Source organism: Plecotus auritus, assembly GCF_963455305.1.
Source record: "Plecotus auritus genome assembly, chromosome: 7".
NCBI classification, from domain to species: Eukaryota; Metazoa; Chordata; class Mammalia; order Chiroptera; family Vespertilionidae; genus Plecotus; species Plecotus auritus.
In genome coordinates, this window is record NC_137774.1 from 44,106,178 (window position 1) to 44,126,551 (window position 20,374).

The following is a 20,374-nucleotide window of genomic DNA, read 5'->3' on the forward strand; positions in this document are numbered from 1 at the left end:
ATCGGGACCCCTTGGGGGATGTCCAACTGCTGGTTTAGGCCTGATGCAGGGTCTGGCCTAAACCATCAGTCGGACATCCCTCTCACAATCCGGGACTGCTGGCTTCTTACTGCTGGCCTGCCTGCCTGCCTGATCGCCCCTAACCACTCGCCTGCCTGCCTGATTGCCCCTAACTGCCTCTGCCTGACTTCCTGATCACCCCTAACCATTCTGCCTGCTTACCTGATAGCCCCTAATCACTCTGCTTGTCTCCCTGATCGCCCCTAACCACTTGCCTGCCTGCCTGATCACCCCTAACCCCTCTGCCTGCCTGCCTGATCATCCCTAACTGCTTGCCTGCCTGCCTGATCTCCCCTAACCACCTCTGCCTCAGCCCCCACCACTGCAGCTTTGTCCAGAAGGACATCCAGAAGGATGTCCGGAAGGTCGTTTGGCTGTCCTGTCTAATTAGCATATTATGCTTTTATATATATAGATTAACCAGTGTCACCCCAATACATTTAATAATAAAGGTAAATTTATCTTATGTATATTTTACCACAAAGGAAAAAGGAAAACTTTCAGTACTTTATAAAACAAAAAAAGTGCCCGACTTAATGGTTGAGCATTGACCTATAAAAACCCGGACCTTGTGGAATATATCAGTATCAGAGTAATGTATTTCGTAATTGTAGGTTGAGTGGTACAGGGATATATACTGTATATTCTCAGGTTACTCATCTAGGATTGGTTAATCAAAGTTAGGAAATAAAACAGGTCAGGATTTGGTGAGGCTGAAGGAGTTGTGGGTTTGTGGACTTGCATTTCCTCTGCTTCCTGAACTCCAATGAAACAGAAGAGTGGCCAGAGGTCAATGAACTACTAAAAGACAAATGTCAAAGCATCACAGGCTTTGACAACCATGATCACTGAGAAAATAACCTTGGGATTTAAGCATCAATAGGCCATAAAGAAGCTTAGTAGAAGGTTCAGTAGGAAACTAAGGCCAGAAGCAAACAGCCAGAGGATTAAATAGAGAATGGGTGGTTATGATATGAATCATGACATTTTCTGGGATCACCCACCTGCATTTTGGGTGCCTTTGGTAACATCTCTTCATCTTTTTGAACTTGAATGTCTTTATTTTTAAAGAAGTGGTACAGAAATAGCTACCTCACTGAGGTTTTTCAAGGATTAAATGAAAGGCATTTTATATTTTTGTTCCACCAGAAAACTCAGCATAGCCACTTCTTCCCTGAGAGTGTTGGTGGTGCTTATATCATATAATTGAGAGAATCACTCTCTACTTCCTTCTTCTTACAACTGCTGAGAAAGAGGTGATGGCAAAGAATTAACCCTGTTAATGATCTCCCAAACTCTCAGCGTTTACTTTATTCTGCTCAAATAAAAAATGACCAAATGATTTGAATTCTTCTATAAAATAAAATGGGAAGAATTTTTGCAATCCAATAATATTTTAAAGAGAAATGGGGAGACAGGGAGCATTGTGAGAGTGATTTTTTAAAAGAGAGAGAGAGAGAGAAAGAGAGAGAGAAAGAGAGAGAGAAAGAAGAGTGCGAGATCTGAGCAACATGGAGTGTGTGTGTGTGTGTGTGTGTGTGTGTGTGTGTGTGTGTGTGTGTTTGGGTAGGGAGAGTACTGGGAATAAAGACAGCAGAGGGAAATCCTGTTGTCAGGTAAGGCTAGCACATGGGAACCCTGAGAAGAGACAGGGAAGGGAAGCAATAAATGATATGACCATGAAAAACAGTTAACAATATAAATCCCTTACAATGTGTGGAGAGGAGCAGCCACTTTCCCTCACCCTCTGGGCTAATCCCAGGTTCTGGTTTGTCTGGGGTGGGGCCCAATTCAGTAGTGGGCTGGCACACAGAGTCCTGCTTTATTAAAGCCTGGACTTGTCCTCCATGAAACAGGACGAAACCTGACTACGGAATCTTTGGGAACCTCTGACACGTAGGCGAGCCCACCTGCTGCCATGGGCCGCTACCACATCCAAGTGGCCACTGGGGCCTGGCTCTTCTCTGGGTCTTTCAACCGCGTGCAGCTGTGGCTGGTCGGGGAACTCGGGGAGGCAGAGCTGGAGCTACAGCTGAGGCCAGCATGGGGCCAGGTAAGAGGAAGAAGTGGGAACTCAGACCCCCTGGCTGGGCTCAATGCCTGAGGGCAGTTGGGACTTGGGGGGCTGAGAGCCAGTGACAGCACAACCACACCAGCTGGGACTTCCAGTGAGAAGGGACGCCTGCACCTGGTGGGTGAGAGGTTCAGAGCCAGGGCCCAGCTGGACTCAACCCCTTTCTCCCTCCCCTGGACTCTGCCCCACACAACCTCCACTTCTTTCCCAAGTGTCATTATGGGCTCAATGGTCAAAGGGGAAGGTCCTCGAGAGCCTGGGCACAGGTGCAGGTGTTGGTGCTCAGTGTTCAAGTCACTGTGGTCTCAACTTGGGTCCCTGATCCTTCCGGTTCAATGGGTCATCTGAGACCCACCGCGCAGGTGTTGGGAGGAGGCAATGCTGTCTTTGGAGGCTGTGTCACTGGACTCCACAAAGCCCCCACCCATTTCCCACCCTTGGTTAAATGCCTCTCCCGGGTCCCCACTACTAAGTCTCAGCGGGTTCTGGTCCCCCACAGGTGGAGGAGTTTGATCAGGATGTTCCCCAGGATTTGGGACCACTGCAGTTCGTGAAGTTGCGCAAACACCACTCCCTGGTGGATGACGCCTGGTTCTGTGACCGCATCACAGTGCAGGGCCCAGGAACCTTCAAGGAGGCCAACTTCCCCTGCTACCGCTGGGTGCAGGGTAAGGGCGTGCTGACCCTGCCCGAGGGCACCGGTGAGGATCCGCCTCAGGGAAGTGGGAGCAGAGCTCATGGAGTACTGGGGGAGAAGGAAGGGGAACATTATACCTAGAAATAAAAAGGCTGTAAGTAGGACTAGAGAGGGAAATAAATGATGTGTACATCCCACCTCCCAAGGTGTGCCCTGGTAATGGGAGGTGCAGCCATGCTGGAAAACAGAAGAGCCAAAGTAAAGTGGCAAGGAGATCTCCATGTGACTGGGAACAAGTTAGGGCAGGGACAGGTAAGGCTAGCACATGGGACCTCTGAGAGGAGGCAGGGAAGGGAAGCAATAAATGATATGACCATGAAGAACTGGTTTGGCTGTGACAACATGGAAGACAACTGTTAGGGCAGGGAGCACTCTGACTGGGTTGGGGATGGATGAGCACAGGCTATAGGTTATCTGTTGCTGTGAGACACGTGGAGGAGAGATATGACTAGAGAGAAATTTAGAACAATGGCATGTAATAATGGAGACTAATCAGCCATAAGAAAGATGGCATGCTATTTGAGACAACATGGATGGATCTTGAGAGTATTCTATTAAACAAATGTCAAAGGAAAAGGACCATAACTGTATGACTTGACTCCTAAGTGGGATAAAAAACAATAAGCAACAAATGAACAAACAAAAATACAAACTCATAGATACAGACAACAGAGTGGTGGTTACCAGAGAGAAGACAAAGAATGTAAAGGGGTAAATACATGGTGACAGAAGGAGACTAAACTTTGGGCAGTGAGCATACTCAGAGTATATAAATGTCATATTGTAAGATTGTACACCTGAAATTTATATAATGTTATCAATCAATGTTATATCACAATAAATTTAATAAAAAATTAAATCATGAAATAGGCATCTTTGCGAGACAATATAAGTATAGGTGAGAAAAGGACAAGTCAGGTTAACAAATATAAACTATGTGATAGTGAGGCTAGGTAAGATGGAATGAAGGAAAGGTAGCAACATGGAATGGTTTGGTCCCTAAGACAGGTGAGATGGGATGGTTGAAGGTAACACACATGGAATTTTTGATTCAAGGATCAGGTGGAGGTAGGGACAGAGCACAGCAGGGTGCATATGTATAGTGAATATGAAATATGTCATTTGGAGGAGAGGTAAAGATGCAGAAAGGGGAAGGCCAGTATTGATGAGCTTAACAAAGGCAATACACAATAATATGGGGTTTTGTGGATATGGCATGTGATGAAGAAGACAATTCATAATCATCTATAGGCACAAGTAATGGAATTTGATTTAAGGAACATGAAAGGGAGGAAAACATGAGATGTTACTGAAGGAACACTATGGAGTTGAAATAGGTGAGATCATGAATAGGTTTTGGACAAAGATACAATGAGTGACTTTGGGAATACATCAGGTGAGGTAGAGCCAGAGAAAAGGGCAAGAGTATGATGTAATACAGTCAAGAGTGAGAGATTAGATCAAGTCAGGGATAGCAGCAATTGGACAAACCTATGTGGTCAAATGTTCTCCCAGCCCACCTGGCAGGAAAGAGTACCTTGGACAAGTTCCAGAAGCATCGAGAGAAAGAACTGAAGGAAAGACAGCTGATCTACTGGTAACCACTTACCTATAGCCCCACTGATATTCCCACCTCTTCTCTGATCCTGCCACCATCACTGACCCCCTAATTCCTCCCTGAACTCTTTTCCCAATCTGCTAGTTGGGGCACCTGGCATGAAGGGTTACCCCTGACAATGGCTGTGGAATCTGTGAAGCATCTGCCCCTGGATATGAAATTTCATGGTGGAAAGAGGCTGAACTATGAATGGACAGAGAAGACAGGGTGAGAAAAGATCCCAATGGAGTGGGGAGTGAGAGATTCCATAACAGGCAGGATTTGGTGAGTTGACAGTGCCATCCATGATATCTGTCCTAGGTTACTGGAGATGATTCTCAAACATGTTTACACCCTCCTGAACTCCTGGGACAGCCTAGAGGATTTTGATCAGATCTTTTGGGGCCCCAAGAGCACCCTTTGTGGTCAGTATTCCCATAGACCTTTGTAACTTCATAATAGTCTGTTTTGATGGCTCAAACTTCACACTCCATAGTCCCCCAGTACTTCCTAGGTGAGAAGATATCATACCTGGTCATATCTCCGAGGCAACAAGAAGAAAAGACAGGGGCTGCATACAGAGTGACCATATGCTTGAGTTGCTGTGTTAAAACCTAAAGAAGAGGGACATTGGGTTGTTGTAAATACCATCCCTTTACCCTCCATTCCTACTCCACAGAGAAGGTTCACCAGCACTGGCAGGATGATGAGCTTTTTGGCTATCAGTTCCTCAATGGCGCCAACCCCATGCTGTTGAGACGCTCCACCTCTCTGCCCTCCCGGCTGGTGCTGCCCTCAGGGATGGGAGTGCTTCGGGGCCAGCTGGAAAAAGAACTCCAGGTACAACCCCAGCCCTCTGTTGTCTTCTCCTTGTCTGTGGGGGAAGGGATGTGGTGAATGGGAAGGACCAGAGGTGAATCAAGGAAGAGAGACTGTATTAATCCACTGTTCCTATGTGCAGAGTCCTTTGCAGGAAAAACTTGCAGTTGATAAAGTATGTAAAGGAAACTATGAGACTCTTAGGTGCCAGACAGAGGTAGCAGAAGAGAAAGTAGATAAGGAAAGAGGCCTGGAAACCTTGACAGGGGAAGCTTAGCATGCCTGTGCTACAAAGGAATTGGTCAAGTATGGTCTTAAAACCACCACTGTCACAGGGAATTAACATGCCCCTGGGGAAGATTCCTCTCATTTTGCCTCTTTCCTCACTGTCAACTGAGATGACTTGGACTAAATGTTCTGGATGCCTCCTTCCTTTCTGCCACTAGGACTCTGATATTGATGTAGGATAATTGCAAGAATGAGACTGAATGTTATTACATTTCTTCCCCTTGGTGCTGGCCCTCTGGAGTAGACTTTGAACTTTTCCCCCCAGAACGGTTCCCTATTTGAAGCTGACTTTATACTGCTGGATGGAATTCCAGCCAATATGATCCAAGGAGAGAAGCAATACCTGGCTGCCCCCCTTGTCATGCTGAAGATGGAACCCAGTGGGAAGCTACTACCCATGGTCATCCAGGTGAGATATTTTGGAAATCCTCTTTCAACACTGCTCTGCCTTCTCCCCAACCACTGCCCAGGGACAAAGACAGTGGGCTCTTGTCCCCCAGCCCCAACTCACTCAGTGAGATCTGTCTTTGTCTCCAATCTCTCCTTTCTACCTCGCAGCCTGCCTCACTACTCACATTCAATTACTTTTTTTGAGAGTCAGAATGCTCTCTATTGGTCCTCACCCTAAGGCTACTCAATCTCTTTCTGATCTTTGAGTCTGTGGAATATCCTTTATTTCTTGGACATATTTTCTCCCTTGTTTTTAATGCATTTTCCCTCTTAAGTGTTCTCATCAATCAGTTGATGAGAACTGTCAGGTATCTCACATGTCCAGTTTCTCCTTCCTATTCTACCATCCTAACTCACACTTTTATCAGGTTTCTCCCAAACCACTGTTATGGCCATACCGGACTCCCCCCTTTCAATTCCTCCTGCTTTGAACCTGACCATCATGACACACACACTTCCCTAGAGCTAGTGAGAGGATGAGTGGAAGAATCCTCATTCCTCCTACTAGATTATGACCCCTGGGAGACAATCTTATTCATTATTCCCCCAGAAACTGAGCACAGTGTTTAACATATGATGAGGTAAAGGAATACTTAATTCCTCCTTTTTGCAGATTGAGCCTCCCAACGCCAGCTACCCAACCCCACCACTGTTCCTGCCCTCAGATCCTCCTCTTGCCTGGCTCCTGGCAAAGTTCTGGGTCAGAAATTCAGATTTTCAACTGCAACTGTTCCAATATCACGTGCTGAACACTCATATGCTGGCTGAGGTAATCGCTGTAGCCACCATGAGGTGCCTCCCAGGACTGCACCCTGTCTTCAAGGTATATACTCTACCTTCCATGTCTCCTCTTGCTCACATCCCAGAGAAAGGAAACAACGCAACAGTTCCACAGGATTTAAAAAGCCTAAGCCATCTGTCTGGGAATATGAAGCAAACCTGCTTTGAAATAATCTAGCACTGATATAGTATTGCAGCAAAGAATTTTCATTGCTATGAGGGGACAAGACACAGTTAACTATGACAAGACCTGAATTTTGTGGTCATATTTTCATGTTTAAATTCTATTGATTTTGAGCTAATTATAGATTCACGTGTAATTGTAAGTCATAATACACATAGAGACCATCTATCCTGTTAAGTCCAGTTATTTACATTTTTCTACACATATTCTAAGTCAATTCTCTGAAATTCTCCAACAATGGGTCTGGAGAGGAGTAGGAATATAATTTGTTAAACCAATATGTTGCCATTTAGCCAGAAAGACAAATGGTAGACATGACAAATAGCCAGAGAACCATATCTTGGAATAGAGGTGGAAATAACAAGAAATAGCTATAAACTCTATAGTATTGATGGAGAATGTTCTATTACAACCAGATGTTATGAGGAGCACAAGATAAAAGAGCAAGGATGAGAGTAGCACAAGATAAAAGGGCAAGGACCTGGCTGGTCACTGGCATCTACCCAAGAGTGAGGAGACTAAAGATGTACATTAGCATGGCAGTGACAGGGATGGAAGAGAGGAGACACTGCCTGCGTCATGTCTGTGCAATATTGCAGACAAAGGTCAGAGGCCTCAGCACTGCCAGACCTAGGAGCTCACAAAGTGAATACAGTTGAAATGACCAAGAAATACTTTGATGCTATAAACAATGAGATCAGTGTCTATTGCTAGGCAGAAGGCAGCAAAATAAGGCTTGTGCTTGTCTTACAATTGTTTTCCCAATGGCACTTTGATACAGGGAACAGGGCAGAGAAGGGGGGCAAAAATCTATAAGCCTATGAAGCCGAGCAGTGGCCAGAAAGAGTGTAGTCAGGAAAAGAAGCGTTTGGAGGCAAAGATGAGGTGTTGAGCTTTAGATAAAAGAGTTTGAAATGTTGTAAGATATGCAAATGAGTATTTGGCAGGCAAAACAACTGAACTGTAATGTCACTGAGAGTTCCAATGCGAACCCTCCTCTGGGCTGTGGTTGTTTGGTGTTCTAAGGTGACAGACAAAATAGTTACTAATGTAGTTACTTCATGGGCTCTCAGATTTGATAACCTCATGATGTTTTTGCATGACCATCTCCTTCATAGCTTGAATCACTTATGCTCAATTTTACATTTCAAAATGCCCTTTTAGATAAGCCCCCCTCCACAGCCATATTCCCTCATCATAGCAATTCCATCCCATGGCAGACAGTCTTTGTTGGAACTCCCAGGCGGGCTAAGCCTACAGAAGTTACCAAGGTTACCTGTGCAGGCTCTGAATTCAGACTGCTCAGATCTGAAGCCTGACTCCTGGTCTCAGTACTTACAGATGTGTGTTCAGGGTCCTCATTTCTGAATGAGGATAACTATCTCCATTGTTGGGTGGTTAAGGCATTACAGGCTACTAGTAAATGCTAGAAAAATGTCAGTTTTCTGCTGTTATTTTTATTGTCACCATCATTTCTGTCATTGCTGTTAGGAACTCTGTTCTGGGTTCTTTATTCCTTGCTGTGGTGTTAGTGTTTTCTGTGACACCAGCATCCCTCCATGGACTTTCTGAAAAGAACAATATGAGCTTCCTTGATTCTTGATTATGGAAGTATCACTTGTGTCCTTCCCTTTTTCCTGCCTCAAAAAACTCTGATCAATATCCAAACTGCCTGAATCCTGTTTATCAACCAGATTAAAATGAAATAAAGATAATTTAAGATAAAAAGAAGCCCATGTCAGGATTCGGTGTAATTTATACAATTACTTTTTCTTCTTCCTCACCTGAGGATATATTTTCCAAGGATTTTTAGAGCGAATAGAAAGGAGGAAAGGAGAGACAGAGAGATATTATTGTGAGAGAGAACACACAAAAAACGGGGATTGAACTTGCAATTCAGGTACATGCCCTTAACTGGGAAAGGAACCCATGACCCATCAGTGCTCAGACCAACATTCTAACCACTGAGCACAGTGGCCAAGGCAGCTATACTTTTTAAATAGGGTTTAAAAAAGGCAGGAAAGAGGAGACAATTAGGAATAGATTTCATGAAAACCCATTTGCTGCTTAAGCCGGTACCTTAATTTGGCTCCAAAAATGCTAACTGAAGGTATCCTTTCCCCAAAAGAAACCAAGAGTAAAACAATAAGCAGTTGGAGGGAGAGCTTTGAAAATGAGGAGAGAGGCTAGTTTAGGGAAAGAGAAGATGTGAATGATAGAGGAAGCATGAAATGATATAGAAAGCTAAGGGGTAGCTTCTAAACAGACAACTACATTCAAGGTGGATACAATAAAGGTAATGATAATATCTCCTAACCAATGCCTCTGAGCTAAACACTCTCCGTATATCACTCACATAATCACCACCACAGCACCTGACTTAGGAGACCTATTATCATCTGTGTTGACAGATGAGGAAATTGACATGTAGGAGTTTATTACCTTGAAATGTAGGGGTTTATTGCCTTGAACAAGTACCAAAGTGAGTGGTTAAGCCTGGAATCAAGACCAGGTCATTCTAGCTCCACAACCCCACTCACAGTAGAGTCATGGAGAGCATGAGAGTTAGTGATCATAGAAGCAGAAGGAGACCAGCCTACAAAGGCACTGGCAGGGAAGGAAAGCATCAAGATGGTCTCCAATAACTACCCTTCTCTAACCTTCTTCATCCAGCTCCTGATCCCACACACCCGCTACACCATGGATATAAACATACGGGGACGGATACACTTCAACTCAGATAGTGGATTATTTAGTCAGGTAAAGAGGAATTTGGGGCATGGGGCTACCTAATCTTTTATCTCTCTACAACCTTCTGCCATCTTCACAGACTCACACCACCTGGTATGAATGTCCTGATCCTTAAACCCATGAGCCTGTTCATTTTATACTTTCAATTTTGTAAACCCCACTGTGAACCCCTCATACGCTATGCCAAGATTCTGAAGCCCTTCTTCTATCTCTCAAGACCTGTCAACTCTCAAATTCCAGGCAATGAACACGGGTGGAGGGCCCCATGTGCAGTTGCTCCGTCGGGCCATGGCTAAGCTGACCTACCGCTCCCTCTGTGCTCCTGAAGATCTTGCTGACCGGGGCCTGCTGGGAATCCCAAGTGCTCTCTATGCCCATGATGCTTTACGGCTCTGGGAGATCATTGCCCGGTGGGTGAGAGTGGTAGCTGAGAAATGGACAGCCATTGGGGAGAGGGAGAGTGGGTCTCTGTCTTGAGGTCATCATGGGGCATAAGGAACATGAAAGAAGAAGGTCCAGACGGGGAGAAGAGGACTCAGTCCTGTGAGAGATGAGAAAGAGTGAGGAGACAGTGGGTAGGACCTGAAAAGGAGGAAAGTGGAATAAGGGAGAGCCTAGGTTGGGAAAGCTGGGAATGGGGAGATGGGGTTCTGGAACAACCAGGGTTTTGTTAGAAAGAATGGTTATTAATCATGCTTAGGGAACTCTTAAAACTAACGATCCACATTTCCTTCCTTTCTAAACTAGTGTGTAGAAGGAGCTCAGGGATGTCCCAAAAAGTAAGTCTTGTGATCTGTCCCCAGATACAGTGGAAGGAGCTTGGCAGAAGCCACAAAAAAAGGAGTAGTAGTCAGAGGCTAGGGCCTTGTACTCTCAAGGAGCTCAACTCCCTTCTCCTCTGGGCAGGTACGTGGAGGGGATCATCCACCTCTTCTACCATGGGGATGACGTCGTGAGAAGGGACCCTGAACTGCAGGCCTGGTGTCGGGAGATCACTGAGGTGGGGCTGTGCCAGGCCCAGGGCCGAGGTGAGATCCCTCCCCAGAGAAGAAAACTGTTCAGAAACTCTGCCCAGAGCCCCTTGTCAGCCTTGCCTTCTGGGGACATGACCCCTTATTACCCTCTTGACCCCCACACATGAATCATCTGAATCCCATTTTCACCTCCTATGTATTAGGACAATTCTAGAAACTCAAGAATTATTCTCCTCAATGTTCCTGACCATCAACCTTTATGGCCATCCCCCATTCTCACCACGGATGCGCCCAACCTGCCACAACCTAGGGCCCAGTGGGTACAGAACCTGCTTGTGCTCTCTGATGCTCTTCATAAGAATGCAAATAGGAAAAGAAAATTTCCCACCAAAGTCCATAATGACCCTCTCTGGCTTTCCCACCCTTCTCTTGCGTGCTACTGTCCACCACACACAGAAGGTGCAGACACACACCACACTACCACAGTGCAAGGTCATTTCTAGGTGCAAACTGACCCTCAGTTTTCTCTTACCAGTTAATTTCCTCACTAGGATCTACCTTTAGTTCTCCCACTCCACATTTTACTCTATGAGGAGGAAATAGCTTTTTTGAGCTTTGCCTAGTTTCCTCCCCCTCTCTCTAGCACAGCTTGGTTTGTTTCAAATTGTCCTTCAGGCCCTGCCCCCGCATACTTCACACCAACACCTTGAGTCCCATCTTCAGCCTTTGGAACAGATACAAACATACTGGGAGGCTGTTATGGGTAGGCCTTAAAATACCAATGATGCAGGGTTTAAAATACCAAAGCCAGATTCTTGGAGAGAGGCTTTCTTGGAGGATCTGGGCAACACCCCCACTGCCCCAACACTTTCAGAACAAAATGTTCTCTGGTACTTTTCAGTTCTGTCTTTCAAGCATCCCATGCCCCAAAAGATGCTTCTTCCTCTCCCTAATCATTCTCTTCCCATGAAATACCCACCTTAAGCATTTAAAAAATACAGTCATATATAAGCTTTAATCTCTGATTACACCATTCCTCTCCTCCAACTTTCAATGTTCTCTCTGCCCTGTAATTTCCACATTATTCTCATTAAAGGCCACACACTAAAATTTGTTTCTAAAGTAATAGTTTCTGCCTCTTTCCAACTATGTGACCTTGAGCCATCCACTAGATCTCTTTCACTTTGAGTTTTAGTTTCCTTAAAGCTAAAATGGACATATATTTGGCCACAATCCTCACATTTAATCTGACAGAATTTTTGAGATCCAATGATATAATGTGTGACAGTGCTGAAACCTGCATAGTACATAGCGTTAAATGAGTTTAATCATATGCTCCACCCCACACAAAAATATCTCCCCAATATGATCAGCATGTGAATTAAGAGAGTCCAGGCCCAGCCATGCAGTAGATGGCCTTGGTCAGGCATCAAACTCTATGACCCCATCTCACTGCATTCATCATGCCTGTTTATTCCGCAGTTTTGATACTTTGACATCTTGGAGTTTTGCTGACCCAGAAGGCAACACCCTTCCCAGGGCCAGCTGATTCTCAGCTATAGCAAACAACTCCCCTGGAAGTGTGCTTTTCATATGCCAGAAGTCCCAACCACCACTTCTATTGAGCTCTTACACTCTGGGCCACTATTCCCCTGGCCTAATCACCTCGGGCCAGGTCCCAGACTAGGGACAGCTACCACACTCCAGAGCCCACTGGAAGTATTGCAACTAGCCTGTCCTAAACCCGCTTATTCTGTCTTGCCTGTTCCTTCTCATGGAAACCATGACAAAGGCTCCTGCTACCATTTTCCCCTCACCCCCTCTGCCTCTTGACCAACCCTGGTGCTCCCAGTGTGGTCCCCTGTGGTGTGGCAGGTACCCATCTCTTGGGATCTGTGAGTATAACATATCTTTTCCATGGCAGTTATCTCCTGACCTGTTGGCCTCAGCACAATTTAATAATAATAGAAACTATATTTTAAAACAGTCACCTCTATATTGAGTGGAATGGATAGCTGATTTTGCCACCCTTCCTGTATTTTAACTGAATCAATTACTTCTCTTTCTCTGCATCATTCCCCAGCTATCTATAAGCACTGAACCCCTTTTGGGGAGACAGCAATTTTGTTGAAATACAACAAACTTAGGGAAAGGTACAGAAATCATAGGTGTACAACTTAGTGATCTGTTACTATGGTGACACACCTGTATAATTAGCATAAAGATCAAGAATCAGAACTTTACCAGCTCCCTCAGAAAGCCCCTTGTGTACTCTTCCAGTCATACCCACGTGAAAGTAACCATTACCTTGACTTCTAGGTCAGTTAGTTTTACTTATTTTGACCTTCCACAGATGGAAATACAAGCACATACTTGCTTGTGTCTGGCTTCATTCGCTGAATACTATGTTTGATATTTACCTCCTTTGTTGCATGTGGCATGTAGTTTGTTCATTATCATTGTGGGAACCTACATTTTATGACTATGGTCCCATTTATTTTTCCTTTTTGCCATTGATGGGAATTAGTATTGTTTACAATATGGGGTGATCAATATTAGTGCTGTTGTGAACATTTGTTTGTTTGTTTTCCTGTGGACTTGATGGAACTTAAAGTATGCGAAAATCAGCTTTAGTAGTTATTGGCCCTTTTCCAAAGTGGTTGTACCGGTTTCCACTTCTTTTAGCAGAGTATGAGTTGCTTCATATACTCTCAAATACATGAAAAAAGTATTTCTATCTTTTTTGTTTTAGCCATTTTGGTGGGCATGTAGATCTATTTTCTGTGAGTTTAAGTTATGTTTCTTCAAGACTAGTTGCATTGAATGCTTTTTCCTTGGTTTAATAGTCGTTGGAATATCCTCCTTTATGAGGTGCCCATTAAAGTCTTTTACACTTATACCTTTAGGGTTGTAGCCCTCATCATGTGATTTTTTTTAATTGAGGTATAATTGATATATATTAATTTCAGGTGTACAACATAATGATTCAATATTTGTATGTATTGTGAAATGATCACCACAGTAAGTCTAGTTAATATCCATCACCACACAGAGGTACAAAGTTTTTGCTTTAATGAGAACTTTTATGATTTACCGTTTTAGCAACTTTCAAATATACAATACAGTATTATTAACTATAGCCACCATGCTGTACATTACATCCCATAACTTATTCATTTTATAACTGGAAGTTTGTAACTTTTGACCACATTAACCCATTTCACCCAACCTTAGCCCTACTTTTTTTTTTTTTTTTAGATTTCACATATAAGTGAGATCATGTAATAATTATCTGTCTCAGGCTACAAATTTCACTTAGCAAAATGCCCACCCATGGTCTATCCATGTTTTTACAATTGGCAAGATTTTCTTCTTTTTTGTAGGTAAATAATATATATAATTTTGTTCATTCACTCATCCATTGATGAACACTTAGTTTGCTTCTATGTCTTTTTTTAAATAATTTTTTTTGATTTTTTTAGGGAGAGAATAGGGGAGAGAGGAGCAATGATATTAGATAGGAACAGGACTATTGGACGGTTGTCTATTAAGGAGATCGAGCCTGTAACCCACAATACATAACCGGGTCATGTGCCCTGACCAGGAATTGAAACAGCAACCTTTTGTTGCACAGGATGAAGCCCAACAACTGAGCCACATGGGCCAGAGCAGTTGCTTCCATGTCTTGGCTATGGCAAATAATGCTGCAATGAACATATTTTTACGGTGCAGATATATTTTCAAGTCTCTGTTTTATTTCTTTGGATAAATACCTAGAAATGGATTTCCCAGATCATATGGTAATTCTATTTTTAACATTTTGAAGAATACCCATACTGGTTTCCATAGTGGCTTCACCATTTTCCATTAACAGTACACAAGGCTTCTATTCTCCACAGCCTCACCAATACTTGTTATTCCTTGTCTTTTTATAATAGCCATTCTAACAGGTGTGCAGTAGCATCTCATATTGAATTTGATTTACATTTCCCTGTTAATTAGTGATGTTGAGCACTTTTTCATGTACCTATTGGCAATCTGTGTGTCTTTAGAAAAAGGTCTATTCAGATCTTCTGTCCACATTTTAATCAGACTTCTGGTTTATTTTTCTATTGAGTTCTTTATATATTTTTTATATAATCCCATATTAGATATAAGATTTGCAAATATTTTCTCCCAATTGGTAGGTTGCCTTCTTTTTTTTCTTTATTGATTAAGTTATTACATATGTGTCCTTATCCACCCATTACCCTTCACCCCCCACTCATGCCCTCAACCCCTGGTGTCTGTGTCCATTGGTTAGGCTTATATGCATGCATACAAATCCATTGGTTGATCTCTCCCCCTTAACCCCACCCTCTCCTACCTTCCCTCTGAGGTTTGACGCTCTGATTGATGCTTTTCTGTCTCTGGGTCTGTTTTTGTTTATCAATTTATGTTGTTCATTATATTCCACAAATGAGTGAGATCATGTGATATTTAGCTTTCTCTGACTGGCTTTGATAGTTTCCTTTGCTGTGCAGAAGATGTTTAGCCTGATGTAGTTCCATTTGTTTATTTTTGTTTCTGTTGCCTTTGCTTTTGCAAATCCAAAGTATCATCACCAAGATGGATGCCAAGGAGCTTACACCTGTTTTCTTTTAGGAGTATTATGCTTTCAGGACTTTAATCCATTTGTCCTTAATTTGTGTGTGTTGTATAAGATAACAGTTCAGTTTCATTCCTTTGCATGTGGTTGGCAGTTTTCCCAGCAGTATTTATTGAACAGATTGTCCTTTCCTCATTGTATATTCCTGGTTCCCTTTTTGTGCTCACTTTTCTGTTCCATTGATCTATGTGTCTGCTGTTTGCCCAACACCATACTGATTTGATTAATTTTGCTTTGTTATACAGTTTGAAATCAGGAAGCAGGATGAGGGTGCCTTGAACTCTGTTCTTCTTTCTGAAGATTTCCGTGGCTATTTGGGATCTTTACTGATTCCATATAATTGTAGGTTGATTTATTCTATTTCTTTGAAGAATGCAATTGGAATTTCATAGAGATTGCATTGAATGTGTAGACTGCCTTGGGTAGTATGGACATTATAACAATATTTATTCTTCCAATCCATGATAATAGAATTTCTTTCCATTTATTTATCTTCAATTTCTTTCTTCGGTGTCTTACAGTTTTCGGTGTACAGGTATTTCACCTCTTTGGTTCAATATATTCCTAGCTATTTTATTCTTTTTTATTTTATATGACTGACTGACTAAATGAATGAATGAATGCACACTAATCATAACATATGGGTATCTCCAGACATCAGCACTTATTCCCTTATCTTTTTCAGGGATTGCAGTTTATAAACTTCGGTATTTCTTCTTCTAGGTTTTCCAGTCTCCTTCCAGTCCCGGGCTCAGCTCTGCCATTTCCTTACCATGTGCATTTTCAGATGCACTGCCCAGCATGCAGCAGTCAACTTCAGCCAGGTATGGACAACTGAAAACCTGGGTCCCTGAGGGAAAGTGCCTGGTCTAGGGTATGTTTGAAGGAAAGAGTTGGGAGCCAGACCCCTGCATATCACAGTGCCTGGTTGACTCCAGATTCTTGCCCCCTCAGCATGACTGGTTGTTCTGGGTCCCTAACACCCCATGCACAATACGGATGCCCCCTCCTACCAACAAGGAAGATGTGACAATGGCCACACTGATGGGCTCACTCCCTGATGCCTGGCAGAGCTGTCTTCAGATGCTTTGCGTGAGGCAAGTGGGCCGGCAGCAGCCAGACATGGTGAGAGCGGATTTGGGGAAATCTGGGGCAGTGGTAATGGAAAAGAAAGTTCAGAGTGCGGGGCTGGGCTCTGGTCCCTGTATCTTGGAACTAGAAGCTGATCAATCCTTTCTTTTCTGCTTCAGGTACCCCTGGGGTATCACACAGAAGAATATTTCTCAGGCCCTGAGCCCAAGGCTATTTTAAGACAATTTCAAGCAGATCTGGACAACCTGGATAGGGAGATAGTGGCCCGGAATGAGCAGCTAGACCTTCCCTATGAATACCTGAAGCCGAGCTGCATAGAGAACAGTGTTGCTATCTGAGCCCCAGTATAATGGCCTTTCATAGACCACAGGCCGATACTAGGGTTAACATTTTCCTTTTGAGTTTTATGTTTTTCTGTATCTGAATTGCTATGGTTCTATTTTCTTTTCTATCTGAGTTCCCTCCCTGAATATATCACTAGCCTGAGGCACTGTCCCCACTTCCAGGTCATCTAACAGAATGATCTTTAGCTTGAAAACACATTCCTTAAAGAGATCAACTATTTACTCATGTAGCCTTCTCCTGTCTCTGGAAAATTTATCTTTTTCATTTATTATGTAATCATTTTGAGATAGATTTTTTAATATAGTGTGGGATTAATGTTAAATTCTATTTTCTTTTGAGGAAATCTATTATACCAGCACAGTTTATTTAAAGCCCATCCCCTCTCACTGATCTATTATGCTAGTATAAATCAGATTTCCATATCTCAATGGGAGTATTATGAGTTTTTTATTCTATATTTTCATTAATATGTTTGTCTTATACGGTTCCAAACTGATATAATTACTACAACTGTATAATTAAAACAGCATACTATTTCATAACATATATTCTTCAAATTTGTCTCAGAGGTGACAGTTTCTCTTTGACTTCTGCTCTTTCATGTAAAAATTAAAATCAGCTTGTTATTCTCCAATAAAATCTATTGTGATCTGTGTGTGTTAATGTACCGCATCTAAATGAAGTTTTTGATCTTAAACCAACTTTGTGTTCTTGAGATATATCCAATTTGCCGTTTTATATATTGTTAAATTCTGTTATATTTTCTCAGGCTTGGCAAGAACCAGGTACCATTTCAAACTATCCAATCAATTTCCCCATCTTTTCCTTGCTTCTGTTTTTTTCTCCCTCTAACCAATCCATTTCCTAGATCCTCTGGCGTTCTGTGTCCCTTATCCAATCCAATCACTTTCCCAGGCTAGGTACCTCCCCTTTATGGTCACTATCTTAGTTCCTACTAGCATGACTCATAGTAGAAGCACCATCCCCTGTGCCATCTTGGCTTCTACTGGACATGCACCCAGCAGAGGAATTTCCCCTTTATTGTTTATTCCTCCATCCAGATTGGAAAGTTGGTCTTTTCTCCATACCTGGGGAGGGAGGGATGTTAATCCCCTTGGTGGGAAAATGCTGCAATCCCCTGAGTGCCTATGAATGCTGCAACTTCCTAGTAGATTAGGCTTCTTAATGTCTGATTCCCTTTGCTCCATTCCTTTATTAATATCTACATAACATTTTGATTATAATTTTTGCATTATATTTATCAGTATGAGTGGTTTATATTTATCTTTTCTGGTTTTGTTAAGATGGTTTAATAAACCTTAGAGAGTTAGTGATCCTCATTTCTTTGAAAAAACTTTTAGAAGAACTATCTGTGGTTGGTAATATCTTTTTATTAAATGTTTTATAGAACTCACCTCTACAACTGTCTATTTTTGGTGGGTTTGAAAGTTTTTTCCAGTGGTGGGAGGGAATATGTTAAACAGCTGATTAAAATTACTTAATAGTTATATGATAATTCTAGTTTGGTATTTTGTCTTCTGTCAGATTTAATTCTACTTTTTCTAGGAAGTTTTAAATTTTTCATCAAATTTGTTGTCTTGTCACAATAGTCTCTTATTTAACAACTAGAGGTCCAGTGCATGAAATTCGTGCACAGGTAGGGTCCTTAGCAGCTGTTGGCTGCCGGTCGGGGCCTCCTTTCACACCCACCTTGGCTTGGTGCCGCCTGCTCACCTGCTCCACCATCCTGCCATGGTTCTGCTCTTGTTGGGGCCCATTGGGGCCGGTAGCACTTCCACTGCTGCCTGTTGCCATGTTCCGCATCGCCCCCTGATGGTCAGCGCACATCTAACTCCAGGTCAGTCGAACTCCTGCCCTTGGGGACAATTTGCATATTAGCCTTTTGTTATACAGTATATGATTATTTTAGCAATTCTAATTGTGGCTACATTTTATTACTAATATAGTTTATTTGTACATTTTTTCTTTCTTTTTTTTATTGATCATTCTTGCCAGGAGTTTGGAGTTTGGAGATTAGAGTCTGGAGAATGAGAGATGAAATGGAGACTTAGTCCTCTTGAAATAGCCGATATGAATAGGGATAAAAAGCTTAGAGATATTAGTTCCAATGATCTCAAAGCTAATAAGGATGATAATGGTTTTAGGGTTTGGGGGGAAAAGATAGGGTTTTACCAGTATAACATAGACTATGGAGGCCCTTAATTGAAACCTATTGCTATTGGCAAAGGGGCATACTTACTCCAGCTCCTCAGGGATCCAATATAAATTGCTGCCAAAGGAAACAGGGGCAGAAGGGGAAACTTACTGCAAGCTCTATGAAGACATGGAGGCCTGCAGAGGCGCTCTATCAGGATCTCTGCTATATTACTATTACATTAATAAGACAAGACAAAATATATCGTTGTGGCACTTGCCACTTAAAATGGATTTTTGAAATAATACATTTTTCACAAGTAAATCCTCTAGATAAAGTTGAAATAAAGTAAGTATTCCTTGATATGACAAAGAGCATATATAAAGAAAAACAGAAATGTTATCTATGTCATCAAAATCATTCCACATAAAATCTGGAACAGGTCAGAAATCAACACAGTAATCACCATTATTCCAGATTCTTTGGGAGAGCCCAGTTGCTGGAATGGGAAAGGAAAAGATGTAAGTACATTTAGGGAAGCAAATAACAAAATGATCATTATTGGAGATGATGTAATTGTATTCCTGGGAAGATCAAAGAACTCAATTACAAATTATGAGACCTAATAAGAGAGAGGCTACAAAAATAAATATCAGGATAAGATACCAAGTGAATATTTTTAAAAAAGAACAGTTTCATTTATATTAGTAATAGTCAGAAATAAAAACAGATTCCCTGCTTCTCATTGACACATTTTGAAATAAATAAATAATTCAATAAAAGAGAAATATAAGTCATCTATGTAGATCCTCAAGATCTTAATCAGCAGAGGAACCTCAATATCATGATGGGATGCCTTAATAATGGGAGACACTGTCCAATGGAGATTAAAAACATGGGCTCTGAAGTTAGGCTATTTAAGCTCAAACCTAAGTGTAAAATGTTTCCATGAAAAAGGGCAGATTAGGTTGACATGTATGTCTCAGTCTGGCCCCAAAGAACATGCATGAGAACTTGTCCCCTACCTTGCTAAGTGGTGCCCTGAGAGCTTGAGAGTGTCCTGGAATGCTGCTGAGAGGCCTTTGTATGTAGTGAAAGAATGACTGGTATCTGAGATGTCAAAGCACAGGCAGAACATTGATCTTCATGGGATCTGGGGGGCATCTGAGAGCACCAGAAGGTGATGTTCCTACTCAAGAGAGGAGTGTGAGGTCTCAAAGCACATGCTGAGCAAATCCCCATTCTGCTGAGACACCTTGTCCTGGCTAGCCTTGCCTTAGTGCAGTGCCAGGGTCCTTCCTCTAACCAAGCACAGGGCACATTTCTCTGGGCCACTGGTCCTGTACTTCTTGGATTTGGGAATATTATTTAGATGTGGTATTGGCCATAGATACCTTGGACCCAACTCGATTGCTTCCATCCCTATCCCTTCTCAGAGTATTACCCCAACCTTTTTATCT

General features: G+C 42.5%; 1 protein-coding gene across 1 annotated transcript; it reads left to right on the forward strand.

Annotated features, from left to right (window-relative positions):
• Positions 1-1,978: 1,978 nt before the first annotated feature.
• Positions 1,979-16,752, forward strand: LOC308254535 (polyunsaturated fatty acid lipoxygenase ALOX12-like; the record flags this gene model as incomplete). Its single annotated transcript, XM_080680670.1, has 14 exons — positions 1,979-2,113; positions 2,634-2,835; positions 4,347-4,428; positions 4,534-4,656; positions 4,750-4,853; positions 5,108-5,268; positions 5,801-5,944; positions 6,599-6,808; positions 9,623-9,709; positions 9,941-10,110; positions 10,607-10,728; positions 16,046-16,146; positions 16,277-16,447; positions 16,573-16,752. The coding sequence occupies 14 exons, from the start codon at positions 1,979-1,981 to the stop codon at positions 16,750-16,752; spliced, it is 1,992 nt and encodes a 663-aa protein (XP_080536796.1).
• Positions 16,753-20,374: the final 3,622 nt, after the last annotated feature.